The sequence below is a fragment of the Meriones unguiculatus genome, chromosome 1 (genome assembly GCF_030254825.1).
Source record: "Meriones unguiculatus strain TT.TT164.6M chromosome 1, Bangor_MerUng_6.1, whole genome shotgun sequence".
Taxonomy (NCBI): Eukaryota; Metazoa; Chordata; class Mammalia; order Rodentia; family Muridae; genus Meriones; species Meriones unguiculatus.
In genome coordinates this window covers 168,920,194-168,942,308 of record NC_083349.1, presented here as the reverse complement: position 1 = coordinate 168,942,308, position 22,115 = coordinate 168,920,194, and the positions used below count along the sequence as shown (strand labels likewise).

The 22,115-nt window shown below is 42.9% G+C and overlaps 1 protein-coding gene across 4 annotated transcripts in view; it reads left to right on the top strand.

Annotated features, from left to right (window-relative positions):
- Positions 1 to 14,145, top strand: part of Aplp2 (amyloid beta precursor like protein 2) — a 62,888-nt gene extending 48,743 nt beyond the window's left edge. For 2 of the 4 annotated variants that reach the window (XM_021644029.2, XM_021644027.2), the window contains 8 exons: positions 770 to 898; positions 4,082 to 4,181; positions 4,833 to 4,985; positions 6,406 to 6,441; positions 9,329 to 9,414; positions 10,275 to 10,349; positions 10,651 to 10,806; positions 12,700 to 14,145. In XM_021644029.2, coding sequence (XP_021499704.1) covers positions 770 to 898; positions 4,082 to 4,181; positions 4,833 to 4,985; positions 6,406 to 6,441; positions 9,329 to 9,414; positions 10,275 to 10,349; positions 10,651 to 10,806; positions 12,700 to 12,801 — 837 coding nt within the window. In that variant the 3' untranslated portion in view covers positions 12,802 to 14,145. The remainder of the gene's footprint in view (positions 1 to 769; positions 899 to 4,081; positions 4,182 to 4,832; positions 4,986 to 6,405; positions 6,442 to 9,328; positions 9,415 to 10,274; positions 10,350 to 10,650; positions 10,807 to 12,699) is intronic. The other 2 variants (XM_021644030.2, XM_021644028.2) reach the window with 1 other exon arrangement.
- Positions 14,146 to 22,115: the final 7,970 nt, after the last annotated feature.

The following is a 22,115-nucleotide window of genomic DNA, read 5'->3' as shown; positions in this document are numbered from 1 at the left end:
ATTCTGGATTTTCTGTGGTGGCCTTATTTTCAACGAAAGAAAGTGTGTCTTTGACTAAAAGCTTTTGAATCCATTTCATTCAAAATAATATTATGAAGGAAATGGAATGGTGTGGGCAATGGTAGTGCACATTTGTAACTTTAGTCCTTCAGAGGCAGAGGCAGGAGTCTCAAGTCTGAGGCCAGCCTAATAAACAGGAAGGAAAGGGTTAAGCTAGTTCATAGTGGAACGCTTGAGTAAGTGGTCTCCAGCTTTTTCTAATGCTTTAATCAAATTTGCCTTCCTTTGAGGGAAGTTGGTGAAATGACACAAGATAAAGACACTTGCTACACAAACCTCACAGCCAGAGTTCAGTCTCTAGAACCCACGTAAGGTGGAAGAAGAGAGCAAACTCCCTAGACTTGCCCACTGACCTGTACATGCAAGCTGTGGTCTGTCCTTCCCCACTCATGCACGCAGATATACACATAATTAATAAATATGTTTAAATCAGAAAGCATTTGGCAGAAGAATATTTGTGTCTCTTTTGATCAAGTCATTGAGGTCTCTTTCTAGAGTGACACAAAAAAATACTGAGCTCACAATTTAGGTGTTAAGCCACACCAGGGACATAGTTCACAGGAGGGCTGTGGACTGAGAGTCTGGAACACAGTTTGGTTTTTTAAAAAAATAAGAATTCTTTACTTGTTTCCAAGCTATAGCTTTTATTCTTTAATCAATTTTAAAGCTTTTGTTTTCCTTCCCTATTTTGACTTTTCTGGTCTTATAGCCACATCGCATTCTGCAAGCTCTGCGCCGGTATGTCCGTGCTGAGAACAAAGATCGCCTGCACACCATTCGTCATTACCAGCATGTGTTAGCTGTTGACCCAGAAAAGGCCGCGCAGATGAAATCCCAGGTAAACTAGACAGGTTTCCAGCAGTTTCAGAGGCACGCTGCTGGTTGTGCTTGTTGTTAGAAGACATTTAGTACACAGGTTGGGTTTTGCCAGAAAGAATAAGCCAGTTTCCAAATCAAATTTCTCTGTCAGTTCATTTGAGTCAGCTTTTCACCTGAATAAATATATATATGTGAAACCATTTTCTAGTCAAATATATTGTGCAGGTCCTAAAAGTTGACCTTGGCTTGCTGGTAGGCTCACTTGCCCACTGTGTGTGAGTCCCAGGATTTGATCTCTAGAGCCATACATTTGTCTGTACATTTTATTCAAATATTTCTGAGTTTTTCTTGTGCTGAGCCCAGATTTACCCCACTGTCATTTGTACAGGTTTTTTTCTGTTTCTCGGTACTGTCCATGTTAGTAATTCTTCTCATATATTCATAGAAAGTGAACTGCAAACAATGCATAGGGCTTTTCAGAAGGCTGTGGAATATCATCCCCATCTTTATTTTATTCTCCTGTTTTAAATAGAAAGCTGTACAGATGGTGAATGCTCTGTGCGTGCGTTATACTTATCATAGGGCTCTTCTAGAAACTCTTCTTTTCAACTTCTTATTGTAAGATCATAAAATAACTTACCCAGAAGTCTTAAGGGTACTGCAGCTGAGTTTCACTCCTTTGTTGGACAGAAGTTTATGTGTTACCATCTACATGATAAAATTCCACATACAGTCTCATGATGCAGAGTTGAATCCCTTGAATACAGCTCAAAGACTAATACAAAATTAAGTTTGTTAACTATGAAGATGAGGAATTATTTTCCTCCTGGGTACAGCATTCACGTTAGAAGTTGAGAGAATTAAAGAACTTCGGTGTCTGAAGGGCGGGACTGTGGGTAGAGATATTTCTGAGGCCTCAGGAAGCTCTTAGTGTGGGCCTGGAGTCAGGGTTTCACTATGCACTATGGAGTGGAGGAGGAAAACACCAAGAGTTTTGGACTACCCCTGGAAGATAGGTGGAAATGGATCCTGTCGTGATTGGATTGTTTTAACCCAAACCTTTTATTACAGTTGTATTATATCTTATCTTTATGTATTAATGTAATACATATTATATAAGATAATATGTAGAGTTCTGTTTTGTTTTGGTGCTGAAGATAGCATCTGGGACCTCACACACACTAGGTAAGTGCTCTGCCCCGAGCTGCACATCCCTGCACCTGATCAGTATAGAAATTACTTTTTAGCGAATTCTTAAGACAGAGATCCACAGCAGGTAAACTGAGAAAGAAAATCTTCCCATCCTAGCAATTCTGTGGCGAGACTAGCTCTCCTGAGCTATAAATCTGTTCTCAGCTTGTGAATCCAGGAAAATGGGGCCACTGAATACACTGACTTTTGCTTGTTTCCATGCTACCTGAACACTCAAAATGTAAACACTCACATTGTTACATTGGACGTATCCCTTATTCAAAATACTTAGGACTAGAAGTATTTCTGATTAGGAATTTAAAAAAAATACCTACTACATCACATTACAACCAATGAGATGGCTCATTGTTTAAGAGGCGGTTCTTGTAAAGACCTGGGTTTGATATCAAGTCTAGCACCACATGGCAGCTCACAACCATTTGTAACTAGTTCCAGGGCATCTGATACCTTCTACTGGTTTCTAGATGCACCAAGAACAAATTAGTACGAATGGCAGGCAGAACCACCCATACATATAAAATAAAATAAATAAATCTCCAAAATACTTTTCTTGGGTGTGTCCCAAGTTTAAATCTGAAATTGACTTATGTTTCGTATATACCCTGTAGTCTGAAATTAATGTCATGCAATATTTTTAGCGCTCCTATATTTTGACCCTACCACTCAGGCTCTTTTGGTTCTAAGGTTTCTGTAATGATTAATTCTCACTATTCCACCCTGTGGTTCTCAGTATAATGGTGTCTACATTGCTAGCCTCTCGACAGCACATTGTAATTCCATTTGCATTTTTTTTTGTCGAGGCACTCACACTTTTCCATCAGTTTGTTTGATTGGCAGAATGGCAAATATAAAATTAAATTGCTTTCATCTTGCTTTTAAAGGTCAGAAGCACATGAGTCTACAATAAAAACATTAAAATTTTTTTTTTCCATGTCAACCCTTTATGTTAATGCTTTCACAGCCACACAGTTCACTGATATTCAGCACCCTCTTTAGAAGAAACTCATTAAGTGCTGGCCTAGGTGAAGGGGAGAGGTTATAACATGGCTGTGAGTTTGTTGAGCTGTAGCAATAGAACTCTGCTGTGTCTTTGGATCACATCTCCTTTTTTTTCTACCTTTGGTGCTTTGGTTGTTGTCACTGGATTAACAACCTTTCCATTCAGAAAAGTAGTGAGCTAGCATAAATGAATCCTCCTTCAACACTTCCTTTAAAGTGGATTATTTATGCCTTATCGTGAATGTTTTAAAGAACCATAATTAAAAACAATAAATTAGTCCTGGTCTTAACTGTAATAATTTTAAGTAGTTGATTCACTAAACCAAACCCAGGAGCAGCCTTGCCTTCCCGCCAGTAGTTTCAGTGTGTGTTTACCTGCTCTAATCTTAGTAGTTGAAAAAAGTGATGAGCACTTTCCCTCTTTCTCAGACGCAGCAAAATGACATCAAAGTCTAGCACTCTACACACTCAGTATATTTACTGACAGTTATCTTCTATAAAAACCAAACCAACTGACTAGTGAGCTTTTTTGTTTGTTTTGCTTTTAGTTTCTTTATTTACTTGATGTGATGAGTATTTTTGCCTTCATGTTGGCCTTCCTGGTGCTGGTGGAGGCCAGAAGAGGATGTTTAGGATCCCCTGGAACTAGAGTTAACAGCAGTTATGAACTCTCATTGGGGGTATTGCACAGGTCCTCTGCAAGAGCAGCAAATGCTTATAACCACTGAGGCTCTTTCCAGCCCCTCACGCCCATATTGTGAAAGTGAATTTTCCTTTACTTGTAGCCCTGTCTGTACAAGTGACTGCATCATTCATGAGGTGTGCTGTCTTGTGCTTTAGAATTTAGCAAGTCTGGCAATGGAAGTAGTAGACTTCTTCCTGCTCTGCTGTGCCCAGTAAGAAGGAGACCTTTGGTTCTCTGGAGCTACGTCTGCGTGCTTTTCCTCCTGACCTCGTAGTTTTCAATGCTCTTCCCATACTGCGCTTCTAGGTGATGACACACCTCCATGTGATTGAAGAAAGAAGGAACCAAAGTCTTTCTCTGCTGTACAAAGTTCCTTATGTGGCTCAAGAGATTCAGGAGGAAATTGGTGAGTACTAATTATATCAAAGACAGGCTAGATGTTTTAGCTGAGTCTCAGGAATATTAGCTTGGTAGGATGAAATATATACGGAGTAAGCGAGGCTGGTAAGGTAGACATTAGCATGCTGTGGTTTCAGAAAGCCTGAAATTGCTAGAGGTTTACATGACAAGGCTGAGGAGTCTCCAGAGACAGATGTATTGGCTTGGAGCCACAGAGCCTTGAATTTCATTGACCTTCACTCTTATTAGCGGAACAAACTCTAGGGTGTGAAATAGCAGGGGCCTGGGATGTTTCCTGTTACCAGTTTTCCCCATAGTTGCTATTATATGCCATTCTGCCTTCTGCTGTATACACCAGGGTAAAAGGGTATAGCAGTAGACAGTGTCTGCTAGAATTTATGTTGCTATAGTGGAGATACAGATAGCGAAGGACCCAAAGGGTGCGAAGTTGCAGTTATGTATCATGAGTCAGCTTGAGATGGATCACATGTGCTATAAAGTCAGGCAGTAGGCAGGAGCTAGACAGGAGGTGGATCGCAGATGGGTGGACTCTTGCCAGGACTGGGATGGCAAGAATTAGCCTTTTTCAGAGTGCTGGTTCTGTGTCTAGACCTGCTTCTAGAAGCTGCTTATCTGCGCCCTGTTGTGCTTTTGTTAGATGAGCTCCTTCAGGAACAGCGAGCAGATATGGATCAGTTTACCTCCTCCATCTCAGAGAGCCCTGTCGATGTCCGGGTGAGCTCTGAGGAGAGTGAGGAGATCCCGCCGTTCCACCCTTTCCATCCCTTCCCATCCTTGTCTGAGAATGAAGGTATGTATGGTCCTCAGAGCCATCCCTAGGAGCAGAGGAGAGGAGCATAAAATTAGAAAATGAGAATCCGTTTTTCAGAAACCTAATTGAGTTGATGAAAGGCACGGAAAGGGAAGACATGGATTCCCCAAGCACCCGAGATGTGGGGGGACTGTGCTGTATTCTATGAGAAAGTAATACACTTCAGTATCATCAGAAAATCAGGATTATTTCTCACATTTTATAGCAAGCCTTCTGCTTATGTGATGTCCTTTACATGTGGGAATCCCTTTGGGTTGAACCTTCATGTATGTTGTAATATAACATCATCATGTTTTCCTAACAGTCTTGGGAGGCAGATTAGGGGAGGAGGCTGAAGAGGTTCTCTGACTTGCTCAGGGTTACTTCTCTGAAATAACTTGATAAGGAGCTGTATCCTTTGATCCATAGGCATGGTCTTCTTTTTCTTTCGGTTCTCAGTATCTAAAAGTGTCTCATGAGTCTACCAGAAATAAACAAGCTGCTAAGAGGGCCACAAGACTAGTTTGTATAGTCAGATTCTATTTCCTGCTACTGCTAATGGAGAGGGTGGTAATGATAAAAATGGCCTGTGGCTCTGGAGTCCTAATTATGTGCCAGCTGTAGGTAAGCATTGGACTTGGATGCCTTTCGTTCAGTGCTTTTTGAAGGTAGATGCCATTTGAAGAGACTAAGGTTTGAACAGATTAAGTACTTGTCCAGAGTGTAGCTTAGGTTCTAGGTGATTTGAATCCACACTAACAGTTTAGTTCCTACAGCTTCTGAGAAAGTCACATGACTCTGATTAGCTATAGTAGCCTAGTGAAGGTACCAGACCAACCTAGCCTCTAGACTTAAACAGAAATGCCTTTATAAATAGTTAGCTCAGAGGTTCAGACTGACCTTTCCATACTGAATACTTAAGAAACTAGAGGGTCACCCATTCTTAATTCTTGCTCTACAGATCCCGAACTTCCATGAGGCTTGGGGTGGCCATAAGTACAGCTTCCCTATGCTTTGTTTGGGCTTGGGGTGTTACAGGTTGTGATGTGCTACAACCTAGTAGTGCCTTGTCTCTTTGTCAGTAAACCACAATCAATACTAACTTCATTTTTTTTTTTGCTGTTTTCTAAAATAATAATAATAATAATAGTTTTGTGGGGTAAGCTAAATGATATGGGGATCTTCCAAAATTCTCTTAAATGGCCCGATCCTGACTTCCTGCTTTTCTCTCTCATCAGGGGTACATCTAGCCATTTGCTATTTAGATTACTGTTAGTTTGTTTATGGGATATTTCAGGCATAATTTTTAAGGAGAAATGCCTTTTATTCACATTAAAGGGAGGAACTTAGAAGGAAAACATTTTCTTTCTTAATCTCCTTTTGTGCTATTTTGTTTTTTTATTGTTTTTCTTTCTGCTAGACACTCAGCCGGAGTTGTACCATCCAATGAAAAAAGGTTGGTTTGTCAAAGATGTTCCCTTAAGACCTCCATTCCTTTCCACTTCCCCAGTGTGTTGGAAGTTTCATTTTATGTTTCATACCACCATCCTTCCGCCTCATTTCTGAAGCCATGGCTGTGAGTGGAGCTAGCGTAGTCCTGCCTCCATGTTACTAACAAGCTCCCTGGCTTTCCTAGTGTGCAGAGCCTCGTCACTGCGTGATCACCCAAGCTTGGCTTTGGGGATGCCCGAGAAACAGATACTTTCCTAAGTCTTTGTCTGGTTACATGTCAAAAGTGTTTTCAGTTTAACAAAATTGTTGTATATGGCTAGTCTATAATAAGAACATGCTTATAACTTTTTCAGTCAGGTAGACTGTAAATTTCCCTTTCTTGTTGCTCTGTTATTACCAGTTGCCTTCCCCCTTTTAACTGTCTTTACCTTCCATCCATGACACTTGTCTTATGTTCCTGAGTTGTAGCATTCCTAAAACACAAGATGCTGCTGATAGAAACAGATGACTCTAGGTGCTGCAAGTGCACCTCGCAGCACCTCAAAGACAGTGTGTGCTGTAGAAAGCACTATGCCAGCTGTATTATCACCTTGTTTACTCCGTAAACCTCCCTCTTGGGCAGGATTGATTGGGCAGTTGAAAATGCCTCTGATATTAAATGTGTTGCTTCTTAAATCTGCAAGTTTAAGAAGTTAGAGGATCAAGGTCTAGACCCAAAGCTGTCTTCACGGCCCATGAGATTTCTGCTGTGTGAGTTGCTAGTGACAGCTATAGAATTTCTCAAATGGTTGGACAGTCCCCTCTCTTCAGTCATTGACAGTAGTGCTTATTCTTTGTGTACTCTCTTGGCTTTGGTAGTCTGGTCATGGATGGACCAAGTGAGATTCTCTGGCTAAGAATTTGGTGTACTAATTTATGCCACACTTTATTCTTAGAATCGAAAAATATGATTTAACTCTTGTGAAAATTCTTTGCCTGTTAGTATTATTCTGTGCCCCTTCTTCTTACAAGTCACTGTGCTAGTATTCATCTCACCTGTGTGTTTTAGGTGCTAAGCTTTCCTGGCTTTAAAAAGCTTTCTTACTTTAAAATAATAATTTTAAAAAAATGTGTTGGAGGCTGGAGAGATGGCTTAGCGGTTAAAATCATTGGCTGCTCTTCCAAAGTTCCTGAGTTCAATTCCCAGCAACCACATGGTGGCTCTCAATCATCTGTGATGAGATCTGATGCCCTCTTCTGGCATGCAGGCATACATACAAATAGAGCTCTCGTATATATAAATAAATAAACCTACCGCGTGTGTTGGGATCAATGTATCTACTAAGTTTGGTCACTTGTATGCTTTATGAAACAAAAGTAAGTTTAGTCAGTGTTTAAGAAATATGTGGTATAGCACTGAAAAGCCTTGGAACAGCCTGGACCACGGTAAGCTTTTAGATGAGTTGATTCAGTATCTCTTTGTATTCTGGGAATCTTGTCCTAATGACTTTTAAAGCTATGAGGGGAGTGTGAGGTGGGAAGAGCTCAGAATTAGACTTTAGTGGTCTTGAATATGAGCATCAGTGCTGAGGAAGTCAATAAATACCCTTCTAGATTCCTTTTTCTTGAATGGTAGACAGGCAGTGTTGTTTTGTTTGAAACACAAAAGCCAGCCCTGATTTAACTGGTATCAGGTTGTGCTTTTCTTTTGAAGTGAATGCTGTAGAAAAAAAATTTCATCACTTTGGCTACAGTGTAATGAGTTAATAAATTAACTAGGCTGCAGGCTCAGCAGCCTCATGGCTATTATTAATCACTCCTGTTTGTCTAAGAGAAATCTAGTTGTGAAATGAAAACCTTCACTATGACTGGGCTTCTTGTCATTGCCTGCCTTTGGCAGCTCCAGACAGCAGTGCTGAATGTAAGCTTACATTGTGATCCACTCGCTTATAGGCAGTTACTGTAGCATGTCAAGTTGGTTACCAAGACTCTTTATAACAGGTTCAAATAGATCTACACAAATTAAACATTGTTATTAATAAGATGCTTGTGATAGCTAGGAATCACATGCTTGAAGCTAAAAATAAAAAGGTTCTTTTTTTCCCTGCCGCGCCTTTGCTGAGTCCAGACATGCTGTGTATTCAGATGCCGTCACTCTATGTGCCACACATGAGTGCTGTTGGCTCAAGCCATTTCTGACCTTGGAAAAAGGACAGTTGCTATTCTTGCTCCTTCCACCTTGGTTAAAATTCTCCCTGTTGATAAACTGCTTTCTTTCTGTTCACCTGGGCTTACCATTGGATGTAACTGTAGGATCCAGGTCTGAGGGATGAAACATCCAGTGGGAGACATAGAAGGAGGGCAATGATTACAAACTGATTTTAAGTGCTACAACCTGGAAATGTAGGGAACTTGAAGCTTGAAGGGCAAATAGAAGGACTTGAGGGTAGAAGGTGCAAGGGTTTGAAGCAGAAACAATTTCCTATGGAGTAAACTATTATGTTCAAAGCACACATGCATGTAGCAGTCCTTCATCTATGCAGTAGGATCTGGATACCAGAGAATTGTACTGTTGGGTAGTAAGTGCTATCACAGTCATATGTAAGGGTTGGAACATGTTTTCTGTTCTGCAACACCCTCAGCTCTCCAAAGGCTTACATCCATTCCTTCAGGTGGGAGACCAGTAAGCACTTTGTCTTCCTTCATTATATGCATCAGTCCTTTGAAAATGCTTGTATCATTCATCCTTGCAAAGCACAGTGCATCCTCACACATGCCAGTGCAGTGACATCTGGAGTCGTGGGGGTGTTTGGTAAGAAGCTTTCTGTCCCTCAAGCAGGGATTTGTTGCTTCTGAGAGACTAGCCTGAGGTGGGCTGCCTAGAAACTCAGCTGTGAACATTTTCTACACAGGATCTGGAGTGGCAGAGCAAGACGGGGGACTGATTGGTGCAGAAGAAAAAGTGATTAACAGTAAGAATAAAATGGACGAAAATATGGTGAGCCATTTGTCTTTTGCATAGTACATTTTCTTTTGTACACTGGAGCAAGAAGCATGATGGTTAGTACTTCACTGTTAATGTGTATGTCAGGTTTCCACTAGTAGAAGGTAGGGGACGAGCTGCTTAAGATCTGCAGATGAGGGGACCAGTGTAGCTGGGGTTTTTTTTTTTTCTTTTTGTTTTGTTTTTTTGTTTTTTTTTCCTTACTATTATGTCAGAAAACCGCATCTGTAACTAAAGGTATAAGTAACATATATAAGAGGCTATTTTAAGTAAGTGAAGATTAAGTGGAAAATTGAATAAAGTTGAGCTTTGTGTTGTTTTTGCTACACTGTTCTCGTACCTTTCATCCTTCTGGTGGTTTCTATCCACTTATATTTTTTTGATTGCTTTCAGCTGAATTTGATTTTTTCATTGCTCTTATTTGGGGCGGGGGCTGTCACATGCTGTGGTGTACAGGCAGAGGTCAGAGGATGATTAGGAGGAGTCTTTCTCTCCTTCCATGGAGATCCCAAGGACCAAACTGAAACTGTCAAGTGGCAAGCACTCTTCACTGCTGAGCTGTTTGTTGGGCCCAAGTTCAGTGCTTAAATGTCGTTTGTTAGTTGTCTGTCCAAGCTTTGTCTCTACCACAGTTACTTCAAGGAAAGTTCAGGTAAAGAGCCTCACTAGAGCAGCCACCATGAAGCACCTTTGCCCCACACTTACCCTTCTTTTTGGAGGTTTGGTGAGTAGATCTGGATCAGTGGGACAGAAGAAACAGCTTCCCAATGTCACATGGAGTAGGAAAGAAGTGACATTTATCTTCATTTTCCTTCCACTCACTGAGTAGATGTTGACACTTGTGACTGTTTCAGGTCATTGACGAGACTCTGGATGTTAAAGAAATGATTTTCAATGCCGAGCGAGTTGGGGGCCTTGAGGAAGAGCCGGTATGTGTTTACTCCAGAATGGAAGGACAGTCTTCATATCTTTTCCTTTCAGTTCAAGTACAAATGAAAGATCCCTGGTCTTATCAGTTAATAAGGGACTCTTGTCCCATATATCTGAGTAAAAATGCAAAAAATGAAAATTTTCATGGAGATTAGTAAAGTAGGCTTCCTCCCTGATATGGTTAATGTTGACAAAGCAGGATCTTCATGTTGTCTGAGAGGTGTGTGGTCCTCTTTGTGTTTCCTGACTCAGGTTTCCAGGCAGTCACTGGGACTTTGTTTCCTATGTGCTTTGTTTTAGGAATCTGTGGGGCCTTTAAGGGAGGACTTCAGTTTGAGCAGCAGCGCGCTTATTGGCTTGCTGGTAATTGCAGTGGCCATTGCTACAGTCATCGTTATCAGCCTGGTGATGCTGAGAAAGAGGCAATACGGCACCATCAGCCATGGGATTGTGGAGGTAAGGACTGGATTACCTTTTCCCTTGGCCGAAGCTGATGACAGTTTGCTCTGCACTGTCAACAGGGTGAGTGGTTAGGGCTGGAATTACATGGAATCCAAAACGCTGGACTTACTGAGTGCTTTACATGCTGCTGCCATCGATTGTATTACTAATTGGATTATTAGGTCAAGTTTTGGAGATGAGCTGTCACTGAGTTATGTTGCCCTTGTTTCAAGGAACTGTCACCAACTTGTAGCATCCATTTGGCTTTTAATCAATTAAATGGGTCAATATCAGAAGATCATAACATTTTACGCTTCAGAAAGCAAAAATAATTTTTCAGTATTTTCTTGGTTGTGTTTTTTTTTTTTTTTTTTAGATTATTTATTATGTATATAATGTTCTGTATACATGCCAGAAGAGGGCACCAGATCCCACCATAGATGGTTGTGAGCCACCATGTGGTTGCTGGGAATTGAATTCATGACCTCTGGAAAGAGCAGCCAGTACTCTTAACCTCTGAGCCACCTCTCCAGCCCTCTTGGTTGTGTTTTTTCAAAGAGATTTTGATTGGTGTGGTGTGTGTGCGAGTGCGTGCATTTGTTTATGTTGCTGGGGACTGAACCGTGACCCTTGAGTATGCTAGGCATGTTGTCTGTTATATTGTGTGCCCCTTCTCTCTTTCATACAGTTGGGGATGGGAACAAAAAGCAAATGCAAGCTGTTTCTGTTCTCATTTGTAGTAGGTGGTAGATGTTTAATTTCTATTTTTCTTTTTAAAAGTACTCTGTTAAATTTACTGTTATTTTATGTGCATTGGTGTTTTGCCTGCATGAATGTCTATGTGAGCGGGTCAGATCTTGGAGTTACAGACAGTTGTGAGCTGCCATGTGGGTGCTAGGATCTGAATCGGGGTCTTCTGGAAGAGCAGTCAGTTCCCTTAACTGCTGAGCCATCTCTCCAGCCCATGTTTAGTTGCTTCTGGGTTATATCAGTACACTAAGGAATATAACACACTGTGGAAGAATATTGTGGATGAGCAAGTCTTAGGACTGGAGCCTGGCCTTCCTGTAGTTTCAGCTGAAAGTGACTAGAGACCATCTGGCCCATTTCCTTATCTCATAGCTGAGTATGACATGTGCATCCACTATCCCAAAAACCAATTGTTTGGAAGCCACTTGTCACTCTGGCTTTCAAAAACAAGTCCTTTAAGTAAGTGTATCACAATCTGCTTCAGTTTCACTTAGTTTCATGGCAACTTGAAAAAGGATATTGTACTGCCTTCTGACATTACAAAACAACAACAACAAAAATCCAGGACAGCAAAGGAGCCTAAAGAACTGACTTATGCCAGGCACAGTGGCACATGCCTTTAGTCCCAGCACTCAGGGAGTCAGAGGCAGGTGGGTCGTGTGAGTTTGAGGCCAGTCTGGTCTACAAATCAAGTCTAGGACGGCCAAGGCTACACAGAGAAACCCTGTCTTGAACTCCTCTCCCTCAAACAAACAAACAAACAAAAAAATGACTTACATAATAAAGATAGCCTTGTGTAATAGTTTGTTGCTTTAAGGTACCCTGGGCGGGTGGTGGTCACGTGCATGTCATGGTGTGCATATAGAGGACAATTAGGAGTTACTCCTTCGATGTGGATCCCAAGGATCAAACCAAAATTGTTAATGTTGTCAATGGTCTTTCTCTCCATGTTCAGAGACAAGCATTCTCTCTCTCTCTCTGACCTCTTTTCTTCCCTTCCCTCTGTCCTTGATACCAGCTCTTGATTGGTCTGTCCAGTAAAAAAAGGATGCTGAACTGTTTTGAGCCCCATAGGATCGAACAGTGAATAGTCTATCTCCTGACGCTCTGCAGGCCTCCTCACTATAACACACTGATGTGAAATCTTTGTTCCTACAGGTTGACCCAATGCTCACCCCAGAAGAGCGTCACCTGAACAAGATGCAGAACCATGGTTATGAAAACCCTACCTACAAGTACCTAGAGCAGATGCAGATTTAAGGACAGGATATGTGTGACACCCTGGCTGGAGGCTGGTGCAGGTGGGCTAGAAGAGGTTCAGCATTTGTGCTTGACTGATGACCACCAGTGGTGCCAGAAGGCCTCATCGTACATCCTGCTCTCCTGGATTGTTAGGACTATAAAGTACTACTGTAGGATTGCAATTTCCATTCTTTTAAATGGGTAAAAAGAAAAAGTTAATATAACAATATATGATATATAAACCTTAAATGAAATGAAAAAAAAAAAGATCTATTGCAGATATCTGATGGATGTAGTTTTCTTTTTTTAAATTAGAAATGCCACTTCTATTGTATTGTCTCACACATGCTCTATATAAATGGAAAATGTTCATTTTTCAGTGATAGACTATATACACAGGCTGTTCCCGTAATGTAAGTCAGTTCTTGAGGCTCATTTGCTGTGCTGGTTTTATTATTTGTTTTTAATGTAAAAAAGGCAGTATTCCCCTTTTCATGTTGCTGAGAAACTTAAGTGGAACTGGAGTACATTGCATTCGGTGACTGAACTATTTTAAAGGCAAGTGTTTGGAAGCCTCGTGTTTCCAGTGCTGGGTGTCTGGGTGCTCCTGTACCAGCCATCAGTAAGCAGGGCTAAGGCACCTTGAGCTAGCCCAGTGCATACAGAGATCCACTGTGCTTTCCTTCAAATCCAGTTCTTCCACAGCAACTAGCTTGTAGTTGGTATGTGTTCTTCCACTTTGTTTACTGTAGCTTTTTTATGATCTACTTTCCCTTACCAAGTGCATCCAAATGTGCAGCCACCTCCTCTTGGGACATCTCCCTCCAGTGCACTGACCCTCTGCCCTCCTTTGTACCTCACTTCCCTCCCACCACTCTCACCAGCCCCTTTGCTGTTCACTCAGAGAATACCATAATAGATGTGTGGCTGAGGACCCAGGAGAGTTCATGGGAGGCTTCGTTATATGAAAGGAGAATGTTCTGGGTTGTACATCAAACTGGATCTGTAGACACTGTGGAAATCTTTGAAATACTTTGTTTCTTTCACATGAATCTGTAATGCTGAAGTTGATGCTCACAGCATTTAGAGCTTTGTTGCTTGTTTTGTTTTAATCTGAAGGTTCTGGCAACCTGTTGTGGTTTGTTTGTTTGTTTGTTTGTTTTGGGTTTTTGGTTTTGTTCTTTGTTTTTGTATTGTTGTGTTTTGTTTTATGTGATTTTCCCTCTCCCTTCCTTCCCCTTGGCCCTAGCCATACCTGTTCCCACTATGCACAGATTGAAACTTCACCTACAGGCTCCTTAGTATGATCTGTGGAGAATGTACAGAACTTAACCACATCAATAAACATTTTAACTTCCTTGAGCACCTTGTGTTACTGTCCATGGCATTGATCTGTGATGATGGGGCTTCCTAGTCCTGTTTTTGGGGGTGATGGGCATCTCCCTTCTATGAAGAGTGACTAGCCGGTATTACAGGGGCCATAGCATGTTAAACCAAGAGCTCCATTTTTGTTCAAAAAGAAGAAAGTGGCTAGAGTAATGGCTCAACAGTTAAGAGCACTGACTGCTCTTCCAGAGGACCCAGAATGGGGTTTCAACACCCATGCAGCTCACAACTATCTGTAACTCTAGCCACAGAGTATCTTACACCCTCTTTTGGCCTCCGTCAGCATCAGGTTCACACATGGTATGTTTACATACATGTAGGCAAAACACTCATACACATAAAATGATTTATTTTCAAGAAGCTTGATGTTCTGGCTTTAATCTCGGTACTTGGGGGCTGATACCGGAGGACTGTAGAGTTGAAGGCCAGCCTTGGCCCCATAGCAAGACCCTATCCTGAGAGCAAAAGAAGATGACATTCTGCCTATGACATTTTGCAAAAATTTAAGTCATGACTTCTTCCCAATGCTGACTCCGGTGTGGATCTGTTTCTGAGTTTAAGTAACCTGCCACTAGGAGGCTCCCTGTGCTCATTGACTTAGGTTTTTTAGCTGCTTACAAGGCCTTGCACCTGAGCACTTTTAGCACCCAAGAGTCAATACATGTTACACATGTAGTTACCAGGGTTGTATTGCATAAGTCTGCATGCAGGCATACATACAAGTGAACTTTATCCGGACACCAGGATAGGGAGCAACTGTTATAGGAGTGTCTAAGCCGGGAAGCACCTTGAATGAACCTGTCTACTCTGGTTCTCTGTAACAGTCAGCACTTCAGCTGTTTCTCCTTTGATGTTCCCTTTGGGTTACTGCACGAAGAGGGGGCTTTATATTTGAAGTGAGTTCCCCTCAGAGTGCCCGACAGAGTAGTCACTGGACGCTCCTGCTGTCCGGGGAGCTGTTTTGCCATTCCTAATCTAATTGCAAACATAGCAGATTACCTTTGTTTATTTGGTGCTTACTGTCTGCTCACCTGTTCTCAGGTAGCGTGTGGCTTGGTCATCTTTGCAAGGCAACCCCTGTCCAACTCAATCCAACTGGTCAGCTCTCAGACCTTTTCACCAGCACTCTGACAACAATTCAATAACCCTAGGAGAAGTTCAAAGCTCTCGAGAGGAAAATGCACAGCCTGCACAGATTGGCACAGCTACGGTGGAAGTTGGATCAGGACACGAGAATTACTGCAGCCAGGCCTGTGTGTCTCTCACCCTGAACTGATTGGCTTTGCACTCAGCAGGGCGTTGTCTCATTTAATTCTCCTTAAACTGTAGAGGTAGCTGTGTTTATGGTGGCCATATAGTGATTAAATTTGTAAGGAAACACCCACAGAAATGTGAAGCAGGAGCTGCCCTTTGACTTCACCCTAGTAGTACAGCTCCCTCATGGGCACAGAAAGAAACTTACACATCTTCTGGTTTCTGCTCGGATGACTAAGCTGTGACCTCTGGGGAATGTGGTCCTGCCCACCTTGCAGTGAGCCTCAGGTGCTGGTTGCTGTGTAGGTGTGCAGGTCCGAGCTGCCTGTCGGCTCTCGATTGCAAATCCAAGCCTGACAGCTGAGGTCTCTGCCAGACCCAGGTATGGAGATAACCTGCTGTGGTTTCGATTGCTGGGATAACTGATGCTCTTATTTTAGAAGACACAGATTAGAAGGCAACGAGTCCCTGAGATTTCAGAGGATCCACAGGGCCACATTCATAGGAACATACTGTTAAATTCTTAGAAGTCAGGAAGAAGTAAAGGGGACATGATTTTGGTTGAAACCTGACTACAGGGTCATCTGCATGTAGTGGCAGAACTGGAGTGTGATTATGGGCTCTTCTTTTCCAGGACAAAGAGCAAAGTGGTCTTTGTGAAGTGAAGAGACCAGCATCTCTTGCCTTGTTGCCTAAGAAGTAGGGTTGTTGTTTTGTTTTGTCCACTGTGTTGTTGCTCACAGACTTCATTAGTCATTTCTACTGTTAGGAGCCCAGAGATCAGACATAAACTACTTTTTCCCTAAAATCTCTGAAGTGGATTAGAGATGACTTGAGAAGTCTATGGGTTTCTGGCCAAGAAAATCCAGATCTGGAAAACAATTTGGAAGTCAGATACTGGGTTACAGTGGTACACACCTGTAAACACCTGCAGAGCCAGCACTTGCAAGGCTGAGGCATAAGGACCAGTTCAGGTTCGAGGCCAGTCTTGTTTACATAGTGAGGTCAAGACTAACTTGGACTACATAGGAGACCCTGTCTCAAAACGTGTGTGTATATATATGAGTGTGCGCACATATCCATGTGCAAATAGAGGTCTGCAGTTGATGTCAAATTTCTTCCTCAGTTGCTCTCTCCACCTTAAAAAAGATCTCTGTGAGTATCTACTGTATTTGTGGGAATATTTGCAGGGGACATGAAGAGGATAGCAGATATCCAGGAGCAGAAGCTAAAGGGTTGTGAGCTGCCCAGCATGGATGATAGCAGCTGAATTCCAATCTCCTTGGAAGAGCAGCAAGTGCTCGTATAACTGCTGAGCCACCTCTCCAGCCCAGTTCTTTTTTTTTTTTTTTTTTTTTTTTTTTGAGACATAGTCTCTCATTGGACCTGGATCTCCCCTTTTGGCTAGACAGGTCAGCAAGCCCTGGAAATCGCTTACCTCCCGGGGCTGGGATTACAAATACATCCTGCCTTGCTCAGCCTTTGTGCGAATCCTAGGGACTGAAGTCAGATGCACTTGTTCACACAGCAAGCACATCCCCCTCCTCCGTTTAAGTCGGTAACTCTGAATAGACCTATGCCTGAGATCAATGAAGTTTGTAGAAAGCAGCACCATGTGGATATTTACAGTTATTTATAAATAATGTATGTACTGTATCCCAAATGGAAACCTGGGAGACAGAAAAAGATGAAGTCATTTACTTTATAAGGAGATAAAGCTTTTGGATCCATTATAAGATATTGCTACTTTGTGTGTGTGAGGGAGAGAGTGTGTGTAAATGTGAGACAAAGCTTCGTAGATGAGGCTAGCCTCAAGCTCACAGCAATTCACTTGTCGCTACCTACCCCAGTGCTGGAATTACAGCCGTAGTACTAGTACCACACCTAGCTAGGGTAATTGATAGTGCTCATTCTCGTTCTCCTGAAGTGTGTGGACTCTCCCTGTTATTGACATACATTAAAAAAAAAACGTTTAGTAAAGGCAGGAGAGATAGCTCAGTGGTTAAGAGGACTGTCTGCTCTTCCAAAGGACCTGGGTTCAACTCGCAGCACCCACATGGCAGCTCCACAGCTCTCTAACTCCAGTTGCAAGGGATCTGACACCTTCACACTAATGCACATAAAATTAAATAAATCTGAGGTCTTTTTTAAAAAAGGAAATAAAAACTTTATATTTCTTCTATCTCCGTATTCCACCCCAATCCTTTCCAACACCCCAATCTCTCCAATGCCAGGTAGGAAAGAGAAAGAGTTGGTGGGAGAGGGATGATGGTTCTCTTAGCTGCTTCCTGCTGCTTAGGGTCATCTCCTGATTTCAGGAGATCTTCAACTTCTTGTCTCACAAAAGCAACGAGGAGCAGCAATGGGGAAGCAGGAACAGCCTTGTTCTTCCTCAGCACCTCCACTCTCTGGGCTCTGGCATGTTTATCCCCTCTCCAGAGTCCTCAGATTTAAACTGTCTACAGCTGGCAAAGAGCTCCTCCCAGAGCCGGCATGAGGCAAATAGTCAACTGCTGTGGACTGTCTGCAATAGTCCCACATCCCACACGGGGACCAAAGTAAAACTGTTTATATCCACAACACCCTGTTTCTCTGATCCATTTAGGTTCCTTTGGCTTATATGTATGCCCCCATTTTGTCCTAGGTTGTGACTTTCCTTGTCTTGGTGGTCTTGACGGTACTGGTTAGCTGTTTTTGTAAGATACACTGTTGTTAGAACATCAGAGTGTATCTTGTGAGGGGTTGTGTTTTTTTAAACTTTAATTTCTTTGGGATCAAACCCAAGACCTTGTACTCACTAAAAGAGTGCTGTTTCCTGAGCTGGTTACACTGCTCGGTGACCACAGACAGACAAAAAACATTGTCCACATGATGCTGTTGGTGGTGACCTTGATTACCTGGGTGGCCTGGTAGTGTCAGATATATCTGCTTTAAACTTACTTTACCTTCCCCACAATGTTGTCTTTGGAAAGATGCTGTTACATGTAGTCCACACTTAAAGAATGGGGAGCTCAGCTCTCTGTTAGGGCTTGAAAAAGGTAGTCTTGGGACTGGTCTCATGTGGCTCCGGCTGACCTCAGATTTGTTATGCAGCCAAGAGGGATCTTTAACTAGATGTTTAAACCCTGATCCTCTTGTCTCTGCCTCCCAGGTACTAGAATGTAGGCCTGTGCCACCACTACTGGTGCATATAGAACTGGGGCTCAACCTTGACACCCTGCTTGACTGGTGTGCTCTGTCAAGTTTGCATCTTGAATGTCTCCCCAAAGGCCCCTTTGTCGGGTTTGCTCTCCAGCATGTGATACTGTTGAGACCTAGTATGAAGAAGTTAGGTCATTGAGGGAAGTGCCCTTGGGAGATATACTAGGGCTCTGGTCCTTTCCCTTCCCCCCCCCCCCCCCACTGCTGCTTTATGGCCTCTAGGAGGTGAACAGACCTCCCCTGTCACATGCTTTCCAGTGTGGTGGGAGGTCTGGCCACAAGGCCCAGTGACCATGGACTGAAACTACAAGCAGAAATCTTTCTTCCTTATAAGCTGCTCAGTTGGCATTTTGTCACATGCTGACTGAGGCATTCTCGTACTTTTTTTTTTTTTTTTTAAGGCAGTGTTTCTCTGAGTAACCTTGACTGTCCTGGACTTACTTCGTAGACCAGGCTGGCCTTGAACTTTCAGAGATCCACCAGCCTGTGCCTTCCCGAGTGTTGGGGTTACAGGCTCGTACCATTTTTTTAACTTGTGTTTTGACACCTTGAAATAGAGCAGTTGGAAAGCCTGCTTCTAAGGTCAGTTTATTGCAATGTTGAGCTTAACAAGCCTCAAAACTGAAAGAACATTCTAGATCGTAGTAGTTCCCCAGTGATCTTATGTGTCAGAACTTAGATGGACACATTTTGTTGTGTTTCGGTGACCATGCAGTGCTTTTCTGTTGCTGTGATAAAGTACCAAGCCGCACAGCAACTGTGAGGAGAAAGGTTTGTTGTTGTTGTTTTGGTTCACAGTTTCATCGTGGTGGGAAGGCATGGCAGTCAGGAAGTAGAGAGGGAACAGAAATGGAGTCAGGCTATGAAATCTCAAAGCTCAGCCATGGCAGTCCATGCCTTTAATTCTGGCATCCCAGAGGCAGAGGCAGGTGCATCTCTGGGAATTCAAGGCCAGCCAGAGCTACATAGGGAGACTCCGGATCAAAAATCCTCAAAGCTTGACCCCCAGTGACATGGTCCTCTAGCAAGGCTCTGTCTCCTGAAGCTCCCATAACATTTCTGCACATCACCACTAGCTGGGCGCCAAGTATTCCAGCACGCAAGCCCATGGGGACATTTTGTATTTAAACTGCAACACTCAATAAAGGTATCCTTTTGTTTTATTTTCCCTTTAAGGCAGAAGGGTGCTGGTGGTAGAACACAGTTGGTGGAGTGCCTTACCAGCATGCATGAAACCCTGGGTTCCACCACTGGCAGCACCACATAAGTCAGGCGTGTGCCTATATTCCCAACACTCAGGGTAAAGGCAGGACCATCACAAGTTTAAGGTCATCCTTAGCTACATGTAGGGGCCTTGAGGCTAGCCTGGGCTAGAGACCCAAGAATGGGGTACTGCACAAAGATAGACTAGAAAGGTGCCTCAGTGATTACAATCACAATCGCCCTGCAGAGGATCCGAGTCCAGTTCCCAGCACCTATCTGGAGCAGCCGACAACTGTCTAGAATTCCAGCCTGCGGATCCAGCATTTCTAGGTACGCAAGTCTTGGGAATTCAAAGGACTCGTGCCATTCCCAGTGTCCTCTCTGCTTCCTGCTTTGGATCAAAGCGAGCGCTCTCAGCGATTCCCACTGCCATGCTTTCAGAGCCCTGCCATCAGGAACTGTAGCCCTCTGAAAGCCTAAGCCCAATTAAATGCTCTCTTTTGTAAGTTGCCTTAGTTGTGGTGTTTTGTCACACAATAGAAAAGAAACAAAGCTGAGGTGACTGTAATATAAAGTGTTTCTTGGTCAAGTCCAATCTACGTAAAAAAATACTGTGAAGCTCTCTGGAAGGAGGACTTTGTGAGTTGGAGGCCAGCCTGATCCATGTAGTGAGTTCCAGGCCAGCCAGGGCTACTAGTGAAAACCTTTTTCAAACTTTGTGTGTGTGTTTAAAGCTGGTCTCTATAGTGTGGACTTGTTAGTCCCAGCTTCTTGGGACACTGGGGCAGAAGGATTACTTGAGTCCATGAGTTAGAGCTCACTTGGTGAGCTCTAATCCCAAAAAATAATAAAGATTCTACACTTGGTTTTGTGTTTTGTAACTGCTGGAAAACAAGAGTCTCTTGCTAGCCTGGTCTTACATAGCTAGCCTGGAACTCACCAAGAACAGTGTGCCTCTGCTTGTGAGTGCTGGGATCAAAGGTGTGGCCACCACACCCTGAGGCATTTAATTTTTAAGTCTCATTAGTGACATTAGCCTCATTAGTTATACTTGGAGGTCCATTGTACATTTTCATATGCACAGCAGTATGCTACTCTTCTATCCACAAGGAATAAGTTCCAGGATCCCCGGTGGCTGCCTGAAACCACAGATAGTACTAACTCTGTCGAAAATGCTTCCTACACCCACATACCTGTTGTTGTGCTCTGGATCTTTCTATCTCTCCAAGGCCATGTGTCGCCAGCTTGGCACCGGGGAGGTGATGGAAACTTTAAGAGTGGGGTCTAGTGAGAAGTCCTTAGAACATTAGGGGGTCCTCCTGAGGATCATGGGGCTTTGCCTTCTTTGTTTTTCTCTCCTTGGCTTGTCTTGGGTGGACAATTTTGCCCCATCGCAGGCTACCTTTTCTCCTTACAAGCTGATATTCACATACTTGTTTTGGCACTAGAAAGCTGCCTAACATACTTACAATATAACTCAATTTATTAATTACGTCCAGTAAGAGAGTAACAAGAATGGGACAGTTACAACTGCTGTAGTGAGCTGTGCTAATGTTCTCATCTCTGTGCTCGCCCTTTCTCTTGAGATAATGTGACTCGCTGTAGCGCCCGTGTGGTCAGATGCAGCGAATGGTGTAGGCACCGTGAAACAGTGGCTAAGGCTTACTTCAGCACAAGCACTGTGACACAACGACAGTTGCTCAGGTAATTGCAGTAGCTAAGGAACTTAATGGGAAAGTGGTACGTGCAGCATTGACTTTCGGGGCAGCTGGATGATTCATGGGCTGGGAATGTGGCTAGGATGGTAGAGCGCTTGCCTAGTGTGTAGGAAGCCCTGGATTCAATTCCCAGCACCACATACACCAGCTGGGTGGGATGAACCTGTAACTATAGCCCTGGGTGGTAGAGAGACGAGAATCTGGTCACCTTTCAGCTATACAGAAGATTTGAGGCCAGCCTGGGCTATGTGAAACCCTATGTGAATAAATAAAAATTTTAAACAAAATTATTTATGTCCTAGGTAGGATGGAGTAGAATGACTTGAAATTTCATTAGTCTACTCAAAATGGTGTACAGCTTTAAGTGATTTTTTTAAAAGATTTATTTATTATGTATACAATGTTCTGTCTGCATGTAAACCTGCACACTAGAAGAGGTGACCAGATATCATAGATGGTTGGGAGCCACCATGTGGTTGCTGGGAATTGAACTCAGGACCTCTAGAAGAGCAGCCAGTGCCCTTAACCTCTGAGCCATCTCTCTAGCCCTAAGTGATTTTTTTTTTAATG